At 43.5% G+C, this 19851-nt stretch overlaps 2 protein-coding genes across 8 annotated transcripts in view; one reads left to right on the top strand and one right to left on the bottom strand.

The window, feature by feature from the left end:
- The window catches only part of sh3tc2 (SH3 domain and tetratricopeptide repeats 2), a 19640-nt gene extending 5305 nt beyond the window's left edge, over window positions 1-14335 (top strand). For 3 of the 7 annotated variants that reach the window (XM_031857867.1, XM_031857866.1, XM_031857862.1), the window contains exons 2-22: window positions 1562-1660; window positions 2792-2920; window positions 3536-3663; window positions 3838-3943; window positions 4454-4597; window positions 5543-5744; window positions 5898-5971; window positions 7474-7669; window positions 7898-8034; window positions 8216-8266; window positions 8371-8678; window positions 8985-9179; window positions 9304-10164; window positions 10267-10487; window positions 10586-10752; window positions 11242-11419; window positions 11521-11671; window positions 11804-11926; window positions 12063-12213; window positions 12311-12507; window positions 13133-14335. In XM_031857867.1, coding sequence (XP_031713727.1) covers window positions 1651-1660; window positions 2792-2920; window positions 3536-3663; window positions 3838-3943; window positions 4454-4597; window positions 5543-5744; window positions 5898-5971; window positions 7474-7669; window positions 7898-8034; window positions 8216-8266; window positions 8371-8678; window positions 8985-9179; window positions 9304-10164; window positions 10267-10487; window positions 10586-10752; window positions 11242-11419; window positions 11521-11671; window positions 11804-11926; window positions 12063-12213; window positions 12311-12507; window positions 13133-13849 — 4446 coding nt within the window. In that variant the 5' untranslated portion in view covers window positions 1562-1650 and the 3' untranslated portion in view covers window positions 13850-14335. Of the gene's footprint in view, window positions 1-64; window positions 548-1561; window positions 1661-2791; window positions 2921-3535; window positions 3664-3837; window positions 3944-4453; window positions 4598-5542; window positions 5745-5897; window positions 5972-7473; window positions 7670-7897; window positions 8035-8215; window positions 8267-8370; window positions 8679-8984; window positions 9180-9303; window positions 10165-10266; window positions 10488-10585; window positions 10753-11241; window positions 11420-11520; window positions 11672-11803; window positions 11927-12062; window positions 12214-12310; window positions 12508-13132 lie in introns of those variants that run through there. The other 4 variants (XM_031857865.1, XM_031857864.1, XM_031857860.1 and 1 more) reach the window with 3 other exon arrangements.
- Window positions 14336-14343: 8 nt separating this feature from the next.
- LOC116389278 (platelet-derived growth factor receptor-like protein) lies at window positions 14344-19805 on the bottom strand. The gene is made up of 7 exons (XM_031857870.1): window positions 18869-19805; window positions 18454-18620; window positions 18228-18370; window positions 17971-18122; window positions 17545-17838; window positions 16476-16615; window positions 14344-16163 (listed from the first exon to the last, which is right to left on the bottom strand). Exons 1-7 carry the CDS (start codon window positions 18948-18950, stop codon window positions 15957-15959), a joined length of 1185 nt encoding a protein of 394 aa, XP_031713730.1. The 5' UTR covers window positions 18951-19805; the 3' UTR covers window positions 14344-15956.
- Between the last annotated feature and the right edge of the window lie 46 nt (window positions 19806-19851).

Here is a 19851-nt window from a genome sequence, read left to right as displayed (position 1 = left end):
GAGAGAGAGAGAGAGAGAGAGAGAGAGAGAGAGAGAGAGAGAGAGAGGCTAGTGGGAGGAGGGAGATGGAGACAGCAAGAGACAGAGGGATTACAAACAGAAAGCAGACCCAGACAGATAGAGGAGAAGAAGAGATAAGAGTTGTAGTGGGACAGAGGGGACACATCCAGCAAACTGGTGGAGGAGACGGAGTGAACAGGACAGGAAAGGCAATACAGAAATAGGAAGGGAAACAGGGCTTGTCCAACAGAGAGGAAGAGAGTTGTTGTTAAAGAGGCTGGTGAGGGTGAGGGGGGTGCGCAAACTGATGGCATTGATCTTTGGGAGCTGCCGGCTCCTGGGCCAGATGGCGTCTTGTTGCTGCAGACCGCTGCTCAACTCCTGCTGCTGTGGACCGTTCCTCAAAGTCTGCCTCTCCTCCTTCACAGGTCTGTCCCCGTGCACGCTCTCTGCGCTGCTACTGTGCCGTCATGAGACGGACCGCTGCATTCAGATACACAGAAGCATAGCTCTGTACACAATATGGGTAACACACTTAGCCAAGAAGGTAAAAAAAAGGGGGCATGGTGTGTTTTCTGTACTGTAGCAGCATGACAGTGCTCGTGTTCGACTCAAGCAGTCCTGCTGGTGCTAACTGTGCTCTGTTGTGGGACGGAAAAGAATAGGCTGTTGTCCTCTTCGGCCTAATGTCATGTTGCATTGTGTTGCTAAGTTATGGCCCCATTGTCTTGTTGTGAATGCTTTGCGTCAAGATAATACTGTTCTGCTGTGTTCTTGCACTGACAAAGCATGTGGAAACAGAAGAAAAGCGGCATTTCAATCGAAATGATAACTTTTTGTTGTTGTTGTTACCCTTTAGTTAACAGTATGTTCCTTCTTTATTTTAAATGCTGTGTGACTGTATGTCTGAAAACAATGTGACCGTGCTGACATTAAAGTGGAGGAGTCAGCTGTGTGAGCCTGGAGGTTTTCCTGAGTGTGTGTCTGTGCCGGGCCTGTGTGTGTTCAACGTCATTGCACCCCCCCCCGACAACCCCTCACACTAACCAAAGGCATGAAGTTGTCATTTCCAATATCAACTCAAGCACCTCCATGATAGCTATTTTGTTTGTTTAATCACTACAAAAGAAAAAAGTATAAAAATTACAATCTCTGTTTTACTGTCTTTCTTGGCCAGGAGCAGTAACCTGCTGGAGTCTCCTCCGCTGGTTGCCTGTTGACTGTTCCCAGTCAACAAATAGTCCTGCACATAACTGGAAAATGGCGAATTGTTGTTTTTACACTTTGGTTTCCATCGTATAAGGTGTTCAGTTGTGAGCCTAAGAGGTTGTGCTGGTAGGCTTGTTCTTTTATTTCCGTTTGGACAGAGCTAGGCTCGCTGTTTCCGCCAATTTCCAGTCTTTATGCTAAGCTAAGGTAACCAGCTGCTGACAGCCAGCTATATATTTACCACACAGACCTGAGAATGGTATCAATCTTCAATCTTTAGTAATTGATTAAAGGGAGCAGCAAGGGGACTAAACGTGTTTTTTCATGAACTGATTCGTTTCCATATTTACAGACATCTCTCCTGCTGAACTGGATGCTCTTTGGAGGGAACCGCCATATACTCTTGGGGGAGCAAATGAACACTTCTCAGGAAATGACATCATGACTCAAGGTAGACTATTGCGTACTGGACATCTCGTTCTTCCATTAGTTTGGAGATCAAGCAAGAACGTGAGGCTCATTTGATCGGTGCCGCTGCCTGTGTGCTCACAAACACAGAGGAAGTGTTTGGGACATCCTCCCCGCACAATGGAACAAACCAGGGAAAGCCCGTCACCACTATACTGCAACAGCCAGCAGTTATATTCAGATCCTGTCAATGTGTTGAGATAAAGATAACTTACTGCCTACACTACAGTCTGTGATTCTTACCTTACAGTTTGGTAATGTTAAAAACTTAAGTACCATACTGTAGTATGAATGCTAACTTGACAAAATTAATCTAAATAGACAGTTTAGTTGTATCACTGTACAATTAAAATACATCTCTGACTGCCTCTTACCACATGAACCCATGCGGCCTCTCAGGTCATCAGGATGCTAACGGTTCAAACTCAACATGGAGAGGTGTGATTTAGTTACTGTGCACCACAGAGCTGGAGCAAACACCTAGAGGATATTTGACTTGCACTAACTTTGACCACTGTTAAATCCACATTAAAAACTTTTATGTTCTGCACTGCCTTTGACTGAACCTTAAATACTCACCATGAAACATCTTGCCCTCCTATCCTGTGTTTGTGTCTCTCTTCATTACTTCTAAAAGGCTGCTATTAGCATTTTAATGTTTATCATTCAGTTCTTTTCTTTTCATTTTAATGTACAATGTGTATAATGCACTTTTAGTTGCAGTTGTGTATGAAAGTGGTACACAAATAAACTAAAAAAATAAACCTTTAAAAGACGCATCCAGACAATATTCTCTACCAGGTTAGGAACTGCTGCTCTAATTCGTAGCTTCAACCTAATGTACCATATGACTACATACTGCTGTGTTTACTTAAATGATTGCCATCTTGTTTCATCTGCTAACATTTCCAGTTAAATCTCCGTGACAGTCTGGGGCTTGCATTTGTAATTGCAGTTTACTCTGAACAGCCCATTTGATGAAATTGTTTCTACCTATTAAACACCTGTCTTTTATCACACAAAAAAAACTAAAAACAATATGCTGTCCAGAACACACTGGCGGAACTGACACAGGACCCAGCAGCTTTTCTCCTGACCTTGTTTCCTCTGTCAGGTGCAGCCGAGGAGGACGACGGTCCAGTGGTGGAGTCAGGTGAAGGAGGGGTGGAGCCTGACAGCTACTGGAAGAAGAAAGAGGCCTTAAGAGGAAGTACTATGTCACTGGGAGAGAAATTCCCCTCAGGTACATTTAATGACTCGTAGTATGTTTCTACTTAAAATCTAGCTTTTGCATTAGCCAGTCTAAACTGGTTACATTTTATACGCGGAGGCATTTCCCATTCGTTATATGTATGCATACTGATGAGGCATATTTCCCTACTAATGTTTTACTCACTCAGCAGTTTAGCTCCATCTATCACATTCCCCCAGGTTCTTCCTCTCAAATGGATTTAAATGGCCACGCTGAGAGTCCAGTAAGAGGCCTAATAGCTTTGTTATTCCCCCGGTGAATAACTCACAGAGCATCGCGCTGGAATATGAGCTCTTGTAGAAAATCTTTAATGAACTCTTGAAAGTTTTGCCTCTCCCTAGATATTTTCCCTTTTGCTCTGTGACTTCAGGCGGAAAAATGCACCAACGTATTTGTGCGAGTGTGATAAATTGGAAATATCATTATAAAGACATTAGTTGTTTCTTCCTTTAATTCTGGTAGATGATAAATCTCTCGTTCTCTGCGCACATTTTTCTTCTCAGCCTATTTACAATGGATTTGTTTGTATTCAATATTATTCCACAAGAACAAACGTTCTAATCTAGAAGTGATTGATCACAGCACTCCTCTTGTCTTTTTGCCTAGAAATCGAGCTGCTGTTCACCGGGCGGAGGCGCTCCAGCGAGGATCCTGACCGGGCCCTCCAGGAGGCGCTGCGCACCCGACTCCGAGTGGTGGAGAGCAACAGCCAGGACGTCATCCAGCTCTTTAAAGTGAGTGACAGTCAGACCTCACAATGCAGACATCTCCTAGGCCTTAATGTGCTACTCAGACCTTCGATATAATCAGAGTCCATATAATGCAACACGATACATCGTGCCGTTTATGTTTTGTTCACTTAATAGAAATGGATTCTGTTATTGAAACATGAGACTTTGTTTCTGCAGGACCTGTCCGCACGTCTGGTGTCGGTCCACGCTGAGAAAGATAGCTTCATACTCACGTTCAAGACTGTGGAGGAAATCTGGAAGTTTTCTACTTACCTAGCATTAGGTAAGCAGCTATGACCATTTGACATCTCAAAGGCCCTGTTTTCTCAATCAGGTCCGACATCAACACATCATTTTCTCCCGACGTTATTTGTGTTTGGTCGGAAAAAGGTGATGCACTCTTGGCACCAATCAGGATTTAGCAAACGTTTGAGTCAGAATCCGATGACATTTGTGGCATTGTCTCTGTGTGTTGCTAGACAAAAAGTCACTCACATATGAACAAACCACACCCACATAGTCAAAAAAGAAGCCGACAGGTTGAGTTGTCGAGTCTTCAACTAAAGGTTTTTTTAAAACTGATGTTAAAGAGAAAAACATAGAATTTGAAACACAGTTTTCAGGCGCTTCACAAACACACAAATGCACCTTTGCTTTACATATTGTTTTCCCCCTAATTATGCATTTATTGTGCTTACTATCATCAAAAGGTATTGTTGGTGAGCATGCAGTGATAGCAGCATAAATAACATCAGTAGTATTTGTATCATGAGCTGCATGTGCTCTGTCCCAGGTTACGTGGCTCGCTGCTTGGAGAACTTCCTGTGTGATCAGTCCTTCTGGCTGGACCCAGAGCTGCTCAGCGACCTGCAGATCAATGTGACTGTGGACGAGGAACGACTGGCCACCCTCTACCTGGGACTGTTACTCCAGGAGGGTGAGTAATGAGGTGCTCTGGCACTTTATGGAAGCTCAGTCAGCGTTTTATGAACAGTTTTATTATTAAAACAACCGTTAAGAGAGTGAAAAGTGGGGAATAAAATGTAGTTCATGAATGTGTTTGCTAAAACATACACTTTGGTAGTTTAACTTGTGCTTTCCTCCAGACTCTAAACTGAACTGTATCTTTTGCCCTTTTGGCCACTAAATTCTCTGTGAAAACTCTCAGAGTATTTGAAGTATTTTTTGTCAGAAGGCTCTTGAATCTTGTCACTCTACTTATTTAATAACCAACTTTGCCTGTCATTTGATCCCATTACTTTTAATCCATTTTCACTGACCCCAATTAACCTCAGAAATATACTGCCACACCATGACTTTGGACACATTATAGCGATGGCCTCTTTATTGTCACCTTATGTGCTTCACTGTGTAGAGTTAATGTCTTAAGTATAAAAGACTTTGAAATAAAACTCAAAAGGATTTATTTTATTGCCACAACTGTTCTTTTAGTTTAACACACATGAATCAAGATAAAGCTGGACATCTGTGAAATTTTGCAATTTGCTAAATATCTTTTACGCATTATAAACAAACTCAGTGTTGTGCTACAGCATCACCATTACACTACTCCCCTACAATAATGTATATTGATTTCCTGTGGCCTGGTCGACACAAACTTTCTCTTGAACATTTGCCCCCAGCAAAAAGCTTCACGGAAATGTACAATAAAAATGCAGTGCTGGCAAATAGTGTTGAGAATTACATTAACTTAATAGGGGGAGGATATAAAACATCCATCATTTGCCAGTGACTGAATGAGGGCGCCCTGTAAGCCGTAGCACTTTTGTTGATTTCTTAGCTGATGTGTGGTAACTTTTATCAACACGAAGAGTCACGTGTCTGGATTCACACACGCTTTTGTTCTCTTTCCCTTTCGCAGGCTCCTTCTTCGCTAAGGCGCTGTTCACAAGAAGTGATCAGGATGAGGACGACGAAGACCAGCTGTCATTCAAAAAGAATGATTTGCTGATGGTGAAGGACACGGGGCAGGACAGCATGTGGGAGGGAACCATGCTCTCCACAGGAAACCACGGCCTGGTGCCAGTCAACGCCATGCAACCGCTGCCGTACCCCTTCTATCAGTGAGTCAGCCCCTGTTCCTCAAACAAGCGACGGCTGTTACGAATGCCTACATTTACAATGTCAGCGAAAGTGTGATCAGCTTTTTGGCTGAATGAGCAAAGCAGCTATGCAGATGTTGGACATGAGTTAAACTATACTTCCTGTTTGGTCAGGTGGTTTCTGAGGAACTACCCGGGCAATGCTGGATGCTCGCCAGCAGAAAAGGAACCATTTGAACATGCTATCGGTAAAAAGATTCTGCAAGTTACACAAGTTCACACATAAAACATATTGCACACAGTGTTACACTCACATAGAGTATACTGAACTCAGGTGCAGCTACTTTAATGAAAAAGCTTTTAAAACCCCTCCTGTACTCCAGCACCAAACAGCAGACAGACAAAGTTAGAGACCAGCCGGTGAACTTAGTGGAGCATTTGGAGGCAGATATTTCCCTCAGGAGTTTCTGGAGACCAAATCAGTGCTAAACGGGGAGTCAATATTGGACTTAAATTTATCAGGTGGACACAAACATGACACCAAATGAATGCAAACGTTGCTTAATGTCTGCTGTGTAAACAGGCAGCGGTTTGGGAACACGTTGGCCATACAGCACTTTATAGAGAGACACCCCCAAGTGGCCAGTGGTATTTGTAGCAGGGATTGGTTTTTTTTCAGGAATTTCACTACTTATCCAAAGTCAGGCCGACTCATGGACGCTTTGTGTGTGTCTGCACACAGTCTGATGACACATATGTATTTTGTTGAATGCTGACATCAGCTTAAGTAGTTTAATTCCTGGATTTCTATTGTAGGAAATCAAGTAGGGGTCAGGAAATACATTGTGGCCAGTCTGAATGTGTAATTTAACAAGCATTTAACAAAAATGAAACGCAACACTTTTGCTCCCGTTTTTCAGGAGTTGAAACACAAGATGTAAGACTTTGTTCTGTGCTCACAAAAGACTTATTTTAGCTCACATTTTGTTCACAAATGTGGTAAAATCCGTGTTAGTGAGCACTTCTACTCCCTTCACCTGACAGGTGTGGGACATCAAGATGCTGATCAAACAGCATGATTATCACACAGGAGTGCAATGGGCTTGTCACGTTAAAAGACCACTCACACAATGTGCAGTTTTAACACTCAGCACAATGCCACAAGATGTCACAGTTTTGAGGGAGTGTGCCATTTGGCATGGCAGGTGACACCTTAATCAGCATCTTGGTGTCCCACACCTGTCAGGTGGAAGGATTAAACGTTCTCATTAACACAGATTTAAACAAGTTTGAGAGAAATACAACTTTTGTGTGCATAGAAAAAGTCTTTTGGGAGAAATGGGAGCAAACATAACAGAGTTGCAATATATATTTGTTCAGTATACATACGTTTAAGTTTAAGTTTTATATTGTGTTTGTGAAGTCAGCAATTTTACAGTTTAAGAAGACAGAGGATAATATCAAACCCACTTCCTGTTTACTGGAATACACAGCAGTGCACAGCCACAGTGGATCAATACTAATATGTTTATGCATATAGTAGCTCCAACCTCTACGCACTTGTGAAAAGCATTCAAACTTTATTGTTTTATATCCTGTCAATTCTTTGGCACAATATAAAAAATACATAGAGTATAAAGATGTGCAGTATCATCACACTCATGGTCAGACACTGTTCTTACATATTGACCTCAAAACCTCTGAAGTCTGCTGCTCGTCCTTACCCTGTTCTCCTGATCAAATACCTCAGTGACCGGTTCCTGTGTAGCAGTGGTCGACTACAGTCCAGTGGGCCCGGAGGAACTTCAGCTGAGTCAAGGAGACATTGTGGAGATCCAGGGTCTACTAGTCCGAGGCCTGGATGTGTTCATAGCAACGCACTCTTCCACGGGTCACAATGGTTTCGTGCACAAGGCCCATGTCAAGCCTCTGGACACCATACCCCTGTAAGAAGATCCATTCTTTCTCGTTGTATAATGCTTGGCGCGGCTTGAACTTACTGGTCGGATGATGTTGTGCGTCATTTAAAGCGCTTTATCTCTTGTTTATAGTCTTGTGCTAATCTTTCTTTGAAATCCTGTTCAGTGTATCTGCAGTCTGGTGGGGGTGGGATGGGGTGAGGAGGCCACGCGGACAGCAGAAGTGATGATGCTGCCTTTGTTCCCCTCACACAGAGACAGGCGGTTGGTCTTTCTGACTGCGGAGGAGAGGGCCAGCCTCGCTCAGGTCAACCCCTGTAGCTCTGAGCAAAGTGACAGCGGCCTGCTGGACAGACTCTTCTCGTCTGACATCAGCTCTGTGTACAGGCTAGGTAAAGGAACCACTGGGCTGATCAAGTGTCCTTTTTGTTGGCTGGGGGAAAGACAAGGGGTGGTGCCATAAATATAGGTCTTGTTTGGTTTGATGCGCAGCTCCTGTTTGTTTCCTTAAGATGTTTCCATCTCTATCCCCATCTGGAAAATTGACGCTTGTATTGATTTACCTTGTTTCAGACAGACTGGATGAGACGGACTTCCTGTACATCAGAAACCGGCCAAAACATGGTAATGCTCTACAGTTTATAGTGGAAATCAGCTGTTCATACGCTCAATGCATTAACACAACTCGTATATTATATAACTTATATCAGTACTTGTCCTCTTCCCAGATCATAAAGTTCCTGCAAGCACCCGTCAGAGCGTCATGTCAGAGAAAAGTGGAGGGACTCCCCCCTCCCAGTCCTCTCCTCGCACTTCTGTCTCCCTTTCCTCCCCTCGCCTGTCTTTCTATCAGTCCCACAATGCTCTGCCACGCGAGGGAGAGCGGCGCCTGTCCTTCACTCTGGCCGACACATTCAGGGAGTTGGACGAGTTCCAGGAAGACCCGCCTCTCTTCCTGGAGGAGAACAGCTGGGAGGGGGAGGACTCCGAGTTCAGTGACCCCACACTGACCCTGCTCAACCATGAACACTTCCAGGTCTGCAGAGTTCCAGTTTATTCACTGATTCATTTATTACAGGGCCAAGCACAGAAGCAAAGTAACAGAGCAGGCGTTCTTGTTTCTGTCTTGTTTTCTCATGTCTATGGCAGCTAAAGAAAGCAAATGCCAAGAAATGTAGGTTCACATTTTCAGGTCTATAAAACAGTCCCAACTTGAAAAATGCAAAAAAAAGGAAGTAGTTTTTTCATTATTTCCACTTGGCTGTCCCGTTACCTCATTTTACCAAACACATACAGCCAATCAAGGGCCAGCTCCTCTTAATTCTCTTGTTTATTTGTACAGGAGGACTTCCTGCCGCTGTACGACCTGCAGTATTCCTTCCTGTGGGTGACCTTCAGTGGTAAGACTGAGGACGAGCTATTGGGGCACCTAGAGAGTGTCAGGGAGAGCGCCAAGAGGATGGGCTTGGACTGGGCACATCGACGGGCGTGCTTCCTCCTGGGAAGACTCTGTGCCCGGAAGATAAAGTTCTCCCAGGTTTGCGCTTCTTTTCTAGCACTGATATGTGTGTTGTGGACGTATCAATATGCTTTATTCTTCTTTAAAGAGACCCACAGTATACAGAACATGATCACCTGTATGTTCATATGTATTTCCTCAGGCTCGTGTGTACTATGAGGAGGCTCTCAGTGTTCGTGTGGACAGTTTCTCTGATATGCCGCTCCTCGTCGCTCTCTACACAAACCTCACCGCTGTCTACCTCAAGCAGCATATGACGGACAAGCTGCCCCAGACTCTGGAGAAGGCCTGCGCCCTGCTCCTCTGTCTCCCCTGCCACACCTTCACCTCCACGGACGAGGTCGAGCTGCTGCAGCTGCTCCTGAGGAGATCGGTGGTGATGGGGGACAAACACCTGGAGGCTCGCGTCTGCTACCTCGTCTCCAGCCTCTTCCTGCTTGGCAGGAAGCCCGATGACGCCCTCCCCTTTGTTGAACGACTCCAGTTCCTCTCGGTGACGCTCTCTGCCTCCGAGGGGCGTCCCATAGTTCCTTTGGACCTCAACTGGCTGTTGAGCTGGCTCTATCATCGTAAATACATGCCTTACTTAGCGCTGGCCTCTCTGAGCCTGGACTCAAGACAGGACCACTCCCTCCACGACTCTTTCCAGAGGATTGAGTTGTTTATCAGGAACTCTGTTCGCCTGAACACGTGCTGGAAGGAAGGAACCTCCCTGCTCCCTGCCCAGATTGTGATTTACCTTCAGCAGGCCCTGATTACAGCAGAGCAAGGGGAGGACATGAAGACCCAGAGGGACCTGTGTCAGGGCTTGGCCACTGTCTACCTGCAGCACAATGCTCTAGATAAGGCGGTGCTCTGTGCTCAACAAGCTGTGGAGACAGGAGGCCACATCAGTGAGGAGGAGGGCTTTGAGGCCTCTGTGCTGCTCGGGTGGCTGCTGGTGTTGACGGGCCAGGCTGAGAGGGCCCAGAGTGTCCTGCAGCCTCTGCTCACATCACTCCAGGTACAGCAAACAACACCATTCACCCGGATAAATGTTGTAGAAAAGATTGGTTTGAAATGTTTACCTCCTCCTCTGTATGAATATCATGTGTAATCTCTCCAGGGCACAGATAGTCCCACGCAGCGAGGGGTGATCCACAACCTCTTGGCTCTCTGTCTGAGGCGGCAGGGTCGTATCCCAGAGGCAGGCTGGCATCTCCACTCCGCCTTGGTGATCTCAAGGGAAAGTGGAAACCAGAGGAACCAGGCCCTGGCACTGGCCAACCTGGGCTGCCTGGCACTGGATGTGGGGGCGCCTTTGGTGGCAGAACGCTTCTTGGTCAGGTCAGACATCAGTGTTGTTGTTTCCCCCCCAGGGAACTCAACAAATGTAGAAAGAGTTTACTAAGAGTTATTTATCGTGCTGCTGTTTGCGTTCCCAGATCCCTGCATCTTTTTCTGGAGCTCTGGGAAAGCCCTGTCGACGAGGAGCATGTTCAGACCTACCTTTGGCTGGGGCGGAGCTACAAAGACAGGAGGAAGAGTCAGGACAGCAGGGCCTGTTATGAAATGGGGCTACTAATTGCACTACATGCCAGAAACTTACACAGTGAGTACAGGTTAACATATTAAAGGAATAGTTGGCCCTATTTTCTTGCCAAAAGTTGCGCTTTTTATTGTGAAAGGTAAGAACGGAATTAGTGAATCTGGTATACGTTTCCTTTGTTTAGGTTTAAAGGTGTAATCGAAGTTTGCCACCTTGGTTCAGTCTGAGGAGCCTCCATGTTGTTGTACACTTTAGTGTACATTTGGAGATGTACGTTCCACACAACTTGATTGGTTGATGCCTTTACATGCGGTGCGAAAGAGACATGTTACTGTTGAAAACTAAACTTTTCAGTGCCCCTGGTGGACACATTGTGTAACTGTTTCAAGACATAGAAATGTATCTGTGATTACCTAAAGTTTGCTCATAATATCAGCTGTGCCAATTGTACAGTAAAGGTCAAACTATATATAGTTCTTATTCAGTGTCACGTACGTATCACAGTGTATTTAGTGTCAGCAGCAACAGCTAACATACTTGCTGTATTTAAAGGTCGGATGGTGGTGGCCAAGGTGCTGAGTCGTGTGTATGCTGACATGCTGCTGTACGGCCAGAGTATCGTCTACTACGAGCACTGTGTGTCGGTATGCAGAGAGCTGAAGGACAAGAGACTGGAGGGAGAGTATCTGGAAATCCTCAGCAGCCTCTACCTCTCGCTCAACACCGAAAGGTGAGTTTCTGCCTCTCCTTCCCACTCGCTCTTATTCTCTATCCATCTCTTCCACAACGTCTTTGGTTTCAGACCAAAACAGTCTCAATTCTGGATTGCAGATCATCTCGTAAATCTCTGGACTACACCAAGCAGAGCCTGAGGATTTCTATTGATTTGGGCAAGAGAGAGGAAGAGTCGGAGACCTGGCTGCAGGTGGGACGCATCTATTACCTCATCCACGAGGACGAACTAGCTGACATGTACCTGCAGGTGAACATTTTTCAGTCACTGCTTTTTTCTTTTGCTCTTGTATGTAAACGCAACACGTCCCTGACAATCATAGTTTAGTTTGACACGCTAATGTTCAATCAATATTGATCGACAATATGATTTGATAAATAGGCAGCAGTGAAGACAGCCCTGAGGATGAATGATCATCACTTCGCCATGAGCATCTACGAGGAGGCAGGAGACGTCTACTTTAAAGGCTGCAGGAACCGAATGGCTTCATTGCCTTTCTACAGGGTAAGAGGATGCAAAACAAAGCTGCAATGTCATGGTGCAGTATTTCCCATGATACACTCTGACACATTTTTTTTAATTTTAAATCAGTAAAACCGCTGATCTCATTTTCTGAAAATTCTCCGTGTTTGTTTGGCAGGATGGCAGTCTGCCATTTGCACGGAGCATCCAGGACATCCATTCAGAGTTCCGTTTGTTGAGTAAACTGACAGAGCTGTTAATGAACCAGGGAGAGCAGGAGGAGGCTCTGCAGTACGCAACACTGGCTGTTCAGATCGCCGGCAAAGCAGGTAGACAGAGGCCAAGCGTGGCCAAGAATATGTGCCTCATGATCACTTTTAAAGTAGAACTACTTTGTTAACACGGACCATTGTTGTTTTTCCTCAGGTGTGCATGTGAATGAGAGGACAGCCTACCACCGGCTGGCTACAGTCTACTACAACCTGCAGCAGTACGAGTTGGCAGAAAACTACTACCTCAAGTCACTGTCCCTCTGTCCGCCCGCCCTGCAGGACCCCATGGAGGCTCGCTACTACACCAAGGTGTACTGCAGACTGGGCAATCTCACTCTACACAAACTGAAGGTACACGAGCCGACTATATTTCTGTGTTTACATCAGCAAACAGAATATATACATTATGTTTCTGAAATAAATCTAATTGATATATATTATATGAATTATTATAAATAAACATAATTCGGAGTAATTTTGAGCTTCGTAAGATATATTTGTGAAATGTTTTACGTACTTGTGTTAACTTCTTTATGTTTATACTCATTTTACATCCTTATTTTCAGCCCAATGGTGATGTTTTTCCTGACCATAAGTGGTTTTATTGCCTAAACCTAACTGCGGCCGATTTACTGTAACGACTTGGTGTAAAATGACATGCGAACATATACATATAGACTTTTTGTAACGATTTGAGGAAATTGTGAAATTACCTGTCAAAAACTGATGTCATTCCTGAAAGTTAGGCAATTATTTTATCACAATAATAACACGCTGACACAATATTTTAGAGAGCTCCCACAAGTGAAAGTGTAGCCAGCCAGTGTCTTAATAGAAGAGGCTTCAGATTTTTTTACCTTTATCTGGCATCCTTTTCACAGAATATGTCGCCAATCAAAATCCAGCCAACAAATAAGATCAAAAGATGATATATATTTAATTAAAAGGAGACCTCTGCTCTGTCCACTCTCCCCAGGATTCTTTTGACGCAGTGGGCTACTTCCATTTGGCTCTGGCAGCGGCCCTGGTGGACCAAGCTAACCCCGAGGCTCTGTATGTGGTGTACATGAAGCTGGCCGAGATCCACGGCAACCACATGCCCGATGCTCAGCTGTGCCGAGAGTACAGAGACAGAGCCCAGAGTCTGAAGAGAGTTCTGGGTGGAGAGGAAGGCGCTGCTGTTGGGGAGGAGAACATGAAGGATGCAGGCACGGAGCCGGGCCAAAAGAAGGACGAGGACTCTGGTGCTGATATGGAGCGTACGGAAAGTTTGCTGAAGACAAACTGCATTTTCACTTCACCTGAAAATGAAAAATATGAAGATAACTTGCTTCCAAGAGCTGGTATAATTCACAGAGACACGGAGGATGAATGTACAGACACTAATATTGGAGATAATCACAATAATCTTGATGCATATGGCCCTCTTGTGGATGCCTTTGGGTCTGAGACAGAAACCATCGCCAGTCAGTCTTACAGTGACAGTATTTTAACCGAGTCCTTTGATACAGCCAAGGAGCAGATCTCAGACTCCAGCAGCTCCACTGACACTTTACAAACTCACCACAATCAAACAGATGGGAAAGACTTTGACACTGACTACCACACGCCCAGTCAGTTACCTGATAATCACAAAAGTGACATCACAAGACACACAGATTCTGATATTCAGGATGAACAAAACACCCCCTGAAGAAACGGATGTGCATGCAGATCCAATTACAAAGATGTCAGTCTTGAGGACAATCGGTCTGTTACTGACCGCACAGAGACTGTTGGCATAGACACTGATGAAGCTGTAAGTGTGGACGACTACACAGAGAAATGAGATAAATGTGAAACCAGTGACACACACGGTGAACAGGCGGGCTTCGATGACGTCTACACACAGTCTCTGAGTGGCACGTTATGTTCTTCACTGACATTTCCTTCGTCTGGTCACATGTTTCTTGAACAGCACATTGGCTCCAACGTTCCAGCCACATGGCACTTATTGTAGGAAAGATGACGTCAATAAATTAAGTTTTCAGAGGATTAGTGACTCTAAAGCATGTGCCTTTTTGTACAATATATTCTGTGGTTATTGCTATAGTTCACAGTGCCTGTTGTATATGTTTTCTAAATGTACGTTTTTGTATCTCTGGTAGATATAACCCAAACATAAAGAATGTTATTTTGATGGCCGAGTATTTATTTGTGCTTTTGTCTTTTTAAATATGGGAGAAACACATGGCCTCGAGGTGCAAAGTACAACTGGGACAAATCAGAGCATAATCAATCAGAAAAAACAACGTTAGGGAAAACACAAACGGGATTTCAGGGAAAACAATTGTGTTTACAGCAAAAAAAACATTATTATATTTTTCTTACTGTGAAGCAATATAATGAAAAGACCAAAACCAACTATGTTTTAGTCTCAATACTTTCCACCTTGCCTAAGCTGTCTGTGGCTCTCAGCTTTTTAAATCTTTGAAAAGATGTCACTAGTCACGAGTATTTTTTTTTCTTTTAGAAAAGGGTCAGTAATTTCCCAAAACAGCTGGGCATTGTAGTTGTTTAGCAGTGCTCCTTAAGAATAAAAAAAGTATGAAAGGAAACAGGTTTCTTAATTGATGCTTGACAACACACTCACAACTTCACTGTGGTAACCTGTGTTTTTAGATTAAAGTCACCTAGTGTCTCCCATTTTAAACAAAAGGGGGTGGCATTGTTGTTAAGGTTTATGGTCAAAGACTAGCTCGTGGCTACAGAGTCCCTGTCTCTACTATTATTTTGGTTCATATTGTGCATATTCCTAATTAAAGTTGTATCACAAACTAACTGAGACGCACAAAAAACAACTTGGGACCAGGTGCATTATCTATTTGTTAGTGTTATTTCAAATAAGAGCTGTCCTGTGGAGTGTGATCTGCACACTGTATATGATTATTATTTTGGTGATAATAAACAGAGGGTTGGAGGTCAATAGGGGCCCAACAATACATTGTTGACAGACTAATACAACCATTTACAGTATCCTTCTCAGGGTAAATATCGTTCACATTTCTGTTAGGCTGCAACAATTATTTTCAATTTCAATTTTCTTGATTAGCTGTTCAGTCACAAAATAGTGAAAAATGTAAACCACAATTTCCAAGAGCTCAAAGGGTCATCAAATGTATTTTGTCCAACAGTGTGCAACAAAGATATTCAAATTACAAAAAGCTGTACTGTAAATGGAGAAAAGAATTGTTGCTGATTAATTATTTTAGGTCTACATTTTTCTGTACATTTCTCTATCAATGTAATCGTCAAAATTCTGAAATGTCAAAATGATGAGATTAAGTTATTCATGAAAAACAATTATGATCATCAAAATCTAATGTCAACAATTATCATTTTAATTATTACTAAATAAATGTCACGAAACATCACAAAATTGAGAAATGAAACATCAAACATTTTTATGGAAACAATATCTCACTCAAGGAAAAATAAACCATCTTATGATAATATCATCACAACTGCCCTCATGTTTGGCGAGGTCATGCACAATAAGAAAAGTAGAAAAAAAGACAGACAGCGATATGTGTTGAGAACTTTGACCACACTGTAATGCACAGCAATTTACATACAGTACATTCATATCTAAACAACCATATCTCTGTTATAATTGTGATGTTGCAGTGTGTTTTCACGAGTCACGACAGAAGGAGATGATATTTAGTTGTACTCAGATATTCATATGTGACTGATTAGAATACTGTTTAATACTGTGGCAGAGCAAAATGCTTCCCCTGATCTCCACCTTCTCTGATGGTTTACGGTTTCTTAGGTTTGGCTTTGGGGACCACTTTAACAGTGGTGGACACTGATTTGGCTCCTTGCAGGTTCTGGGCGGTGCAGGTGTATGCTCCCTGGTCCACGTCCCTCACCTCGTCCACCAGGAGGACAGACTGAGACTGCTGTCGAGCCGCTCCTCCACCGATGGGACTGATGCTCTCCTGTGTGTACAGAGGCCTCCCAATCTGCAACCAGAACAAGTGGGCCTTTTAGTCTGGATAAAAACACATACTGTACAGCATGGGAGAAATGTGACCCCCTTCATAATATGCCAGTAAGTCTGCAGCTTAAATGTTATTAAATCATTAATAGATGCTCTGCAGTCCAAAGGTTGGATGCCTCTTAATTAATTACAAACTAGCTAAAAAGACAAGGTAAGCTATATGACACAGGATGTACATCAATAACAGATCCTTCAGCTACTTTGTCTTACAACCAACCTGAAATGATTGGAAAGTATTGAAGCAAAAAGCTGTATTATCCCTCTCTTGTCTGACCTGCTGTCCTGGGTATTCCCAGGTGATCTCCACGACCACGTCCTGTTCGCCCACCACGGAGCAGCTGACACGCAGATTCTCCCCCACAGCCATCGAGCTTGATGAGGCCTGGATTACTGGAGCAGGAGGAGCCATGGGGTCTGATGGAAATGGGATAACCAAACAATAATTTGCGTTAGTCAGCACAATGAAACTGTGTCCGTAGGCAGCAGTTTTCTTTGGAAGAGTTTTCATGTTCTTCCTGTTTTGTCCTGTAATCTTAAGAAAAGTATCCGGAGTACTGCAATGTCCTCTTTGTGAAGTAGAACTACTTTATGTACAAATGCGTAAACAAATAAGAATGACTGTAACAAGAGTGTCAATACACATAGTTACTTCTTGTTCTGCAGTCAATAAGTATCGCTGAAGAAAATTTGCTGCTGAAATTGTGCAGTTGAAATGTTGAAACGGCAAAGTTATAGCTGAAGATGTCAAAAGACAAATACTGAAAGGAGTTGAATTAGCAGTTAAAATGGAAGTGCTGAATGCAGTCGAAAAGTCAATTTAAATGTAAGCGCTGAGTGACGTTCAACTATCAGTTGAAATGAAAACGCAGAAAAGAGTTGACTCTGTTCAAGCACTGAAAGGAGTTGAAGTAGCAGTTTGAAGTGAAGGACCTGAGAGACATTAGTGCGAGTTCAACAGTTTAAACTGAACAATGATTTTAGTGGAAATGTTGTCTGAAGTGTAACAATTTAAAGCAATTGTGTAAGAACAGAAATTGTCAGAAGTTGATGAAAAAAAATATTTTTTGGTTGTTCAAATTGTGAACTGTAAGTGGTTGAAGTGTCGCCGTGTAAAACTTGAAAGCAGTTGAAATTTCAGTTTTGTTTGTTTCTGACCAACAGTCAAGAACAAAAAGTACAAATATAAAACTTTTTTCAGCACTGCTGGTTTGTCTACTTGTACAGTATGTACAGTATCTGTGTTCCTGTCTGATGCATGCTGGGAAAGGCTTTATCATTGATCAGCAAGAGGCGATAAATGAATTCACCATAAAGGGAATAGACGACTTAGCGGCAGCACTCACAGTTAACATAGATGAGCATGTACTTGGTGGAGCTCTGCCTCAGGTTGCCCAGACTGGCGACACAGAACAGGGCTCCAGCATGATGAGGCCGGGGTCGATGAATGGTGAAGCCCCTCTTGACGTTAAACGAGATCTCCTTCCCGTCCACCGCCACCTCCACTGGTGGAAACTCGCGATGCAGAGTCACTTTAGCCTCAGGTGACGTCACCTGGCAGGGGAGGAGCGTCGGCCAGTTGGTTCTCAGCTGAATCGCCTTGTAGTAGTCAGATGACGGAACGAATAATTCTTGTGGATCTGATTGTTAGAGTGAGAAGATATGGCGTGAATGTAAAAAATCTTCCTATTTAACCTGGCAGGGAAATTAAGCGGAGGCCTGCAGTTCTGAGAAGTGCACATGCAGGCATCAACAAAGTGTATTCACTGTACCGGGAAAGAATACAAAGACTTTGGCGGCTTTGTCATACTCCTTCCTGCAGTCTGTGTCTTCACAGTACATTGGATAACAGGTGTACTCCCCTGTGTCTACACCAGTAGTGTTGACTAATGTCAGAACGCCATATCGCTTGTGTTGGACAATCCTGCAGAGCCAAAACAGGGAAGTCAGAAAACATCATTGACATCATTCTGGCATTAGAAGACTAAATGGTACATCATGCACAAAATGAATCGACTGCTCAGCTTACCTGAGCCTTCCATCATCATCCTCCTCCAGGTACTTTGGGACGCTCCACTGCACAGGTTTGCCCCTGCACCTCAGCTCCAAGGTGTCTCCTGTCTGCACACTTAAAGTTTCTCCCACCTTCTTAAACTTCCCTCTGTTTAGCACCTATATGTGTGAGATATGATATCACGCATGAATGAATGTCCCATGAACAAATCAAAAGTCATCGTGTCATATATATGAAATACCTGTGTGAGGACATTCTGTGCCGGGGCTGCAGGTGTGGCTTTCAGCTTGGGTTTGGCTGTTACAACTCTGGGCACTTTATTTGTTGATTTCCCAAGTTTGGGTTTGCTGGGCTTGGACTTCCTTCCTGGAGTGGTCCTCTGTTCTTGGGTGTCTTTCTGACAATAAGCTACATCATATGCAGAGCACATGGTGCACCAATAGTTTATAAACATAGATACAGGTAAATGTTTAATGATATGAATTGATTATAGTTAATATCTTGGTAAAAAGAATAATGTGGTAATGGCATCATGGCGGATCAATATTATTATTTTTTTCTCACAGGCCAACTTCTAGACTACGTCATGCCCTCCTTAGCGATTCGAGGAACACATGTTCACAGAATTTTCTCAGCAAGTGAATAAAGTCACTTACCTAACTCGAAGATTACGGCACAAATAAGGAGAGCGCTCAGCACCCACCTCCCCTTTGATCCAAACAAGTTCACCAAAGGCATGATTGATCAGTGGAATACTATCAAAGTGGTCTGTGGTCTTGTTACTCAGTGTAGTTCAACACAGTGACGTGCTGCAGAAACCAGAGAGAAGAGGAGGGCAGAGCTCGCAAAGTGAGCTGTCAGTTGTTTACCAGACTCACGGAAAGTCCTCCTCCTGAGAGTGCCATTAGTACCCCAAATTCCTCCTGACTGGCTCAATGGAGGCTTTCAAGCCTGTCCTGACCAATGACGGTCCAGAGACGGAGGCCCCTCCGTGTGAAATCACATAGCCTGTTTGCTTAGCTGCTGGACTGGAAGTGTGCTAGCTGCATGAGTCCGGCCCATCAACACAGCCCAGACAGGGAGTACTGTGGCAGGCAAGGTTATTAAAAGCATTTGGTGCCCAATAAACCCTTTGTCCAACATTTACTGATTGGCTTTAAACGATTAAAACAAATCACTTATCACTTAACAAATACATTAGACGAGTATAAAATCATCATCGTCATCATGCAAAATCATTCATGAAAACTAATGATCAACTTAACTTGGTCTATTTTACCAATATTTTAAACACAATAACCTGCTGTAGAGATTGTAAAGTGCTCTGAGAAGAGACTACAGTACAGTACAGTATATAAATACACTTTACAATATATCTATACTACCAACTATCCTTGGTGAAAATGACATGTTTCTAAAGAGGAAAAGAAATCAAGGTTTTACATATTTGATTAAATCCATAGCATGCTGTACCCAGTGAGAACAATGTAAACCTTTCCTTTTGAGGGACTAGCTAAGCCACAATCTTGAACATGACACAGGTAAGCTGCTGTGAAAGGTCCCTTTGTTCTCAGTGAACTCTGGGTAGTGAGACGCCTCTGGCTCTTTATCCAAGATTACGAGTGGAACTGAACATCAA

This window comes from Anarrhichthys ocellatus, unplaced genomic scaffold (assembly GCF_004355925.1).
Source record: "Anarrhichthys ocellatus isolate YVR2014 unplaced genomic scaffold, GSC_Weel_1.0 scaffold19, whole genome shotgun sequence".
In the NCBI taxonomy this organism is placed as follows: domain Eukaryota; kingdom Metazoa; phylum Chordata; class Actinopteri; order Perciformes; family Anarhichadidae; genus Anarrhichthys; species Anarrhichthys ocellatus.
The sequence above is the reverse complement of the archived record's forward strand: the minus strand, read 5'-3'. Positions and strand labels throughout refer to the sequence as shown.

Bases quoted from the DNA above. Each gene is read 5' to 3' on its own strand.
- LOC116389278 (XM_031857870.1), bottom strand. From the start codon at position 18,950: ATGCCTTTGGTGAACTTGTTTGGATCAAAGGGGAGGTGGGTGCTGAGC. The intron at 18,123-18,227 runs GTAAGCTGAGCA...TTGGCTCTGCAG, and splicing joins GATGATGATGGAAGGCTCAG to GATTGTCCAACACAAGCGAT. The intron at 17,839-17,970 runs GTACAGTGAATA...TCTAACAATCAG, and splicing joins AGTCTTTGTATTCTTTCCCG to ATCCACAAGAATTATTCGTT.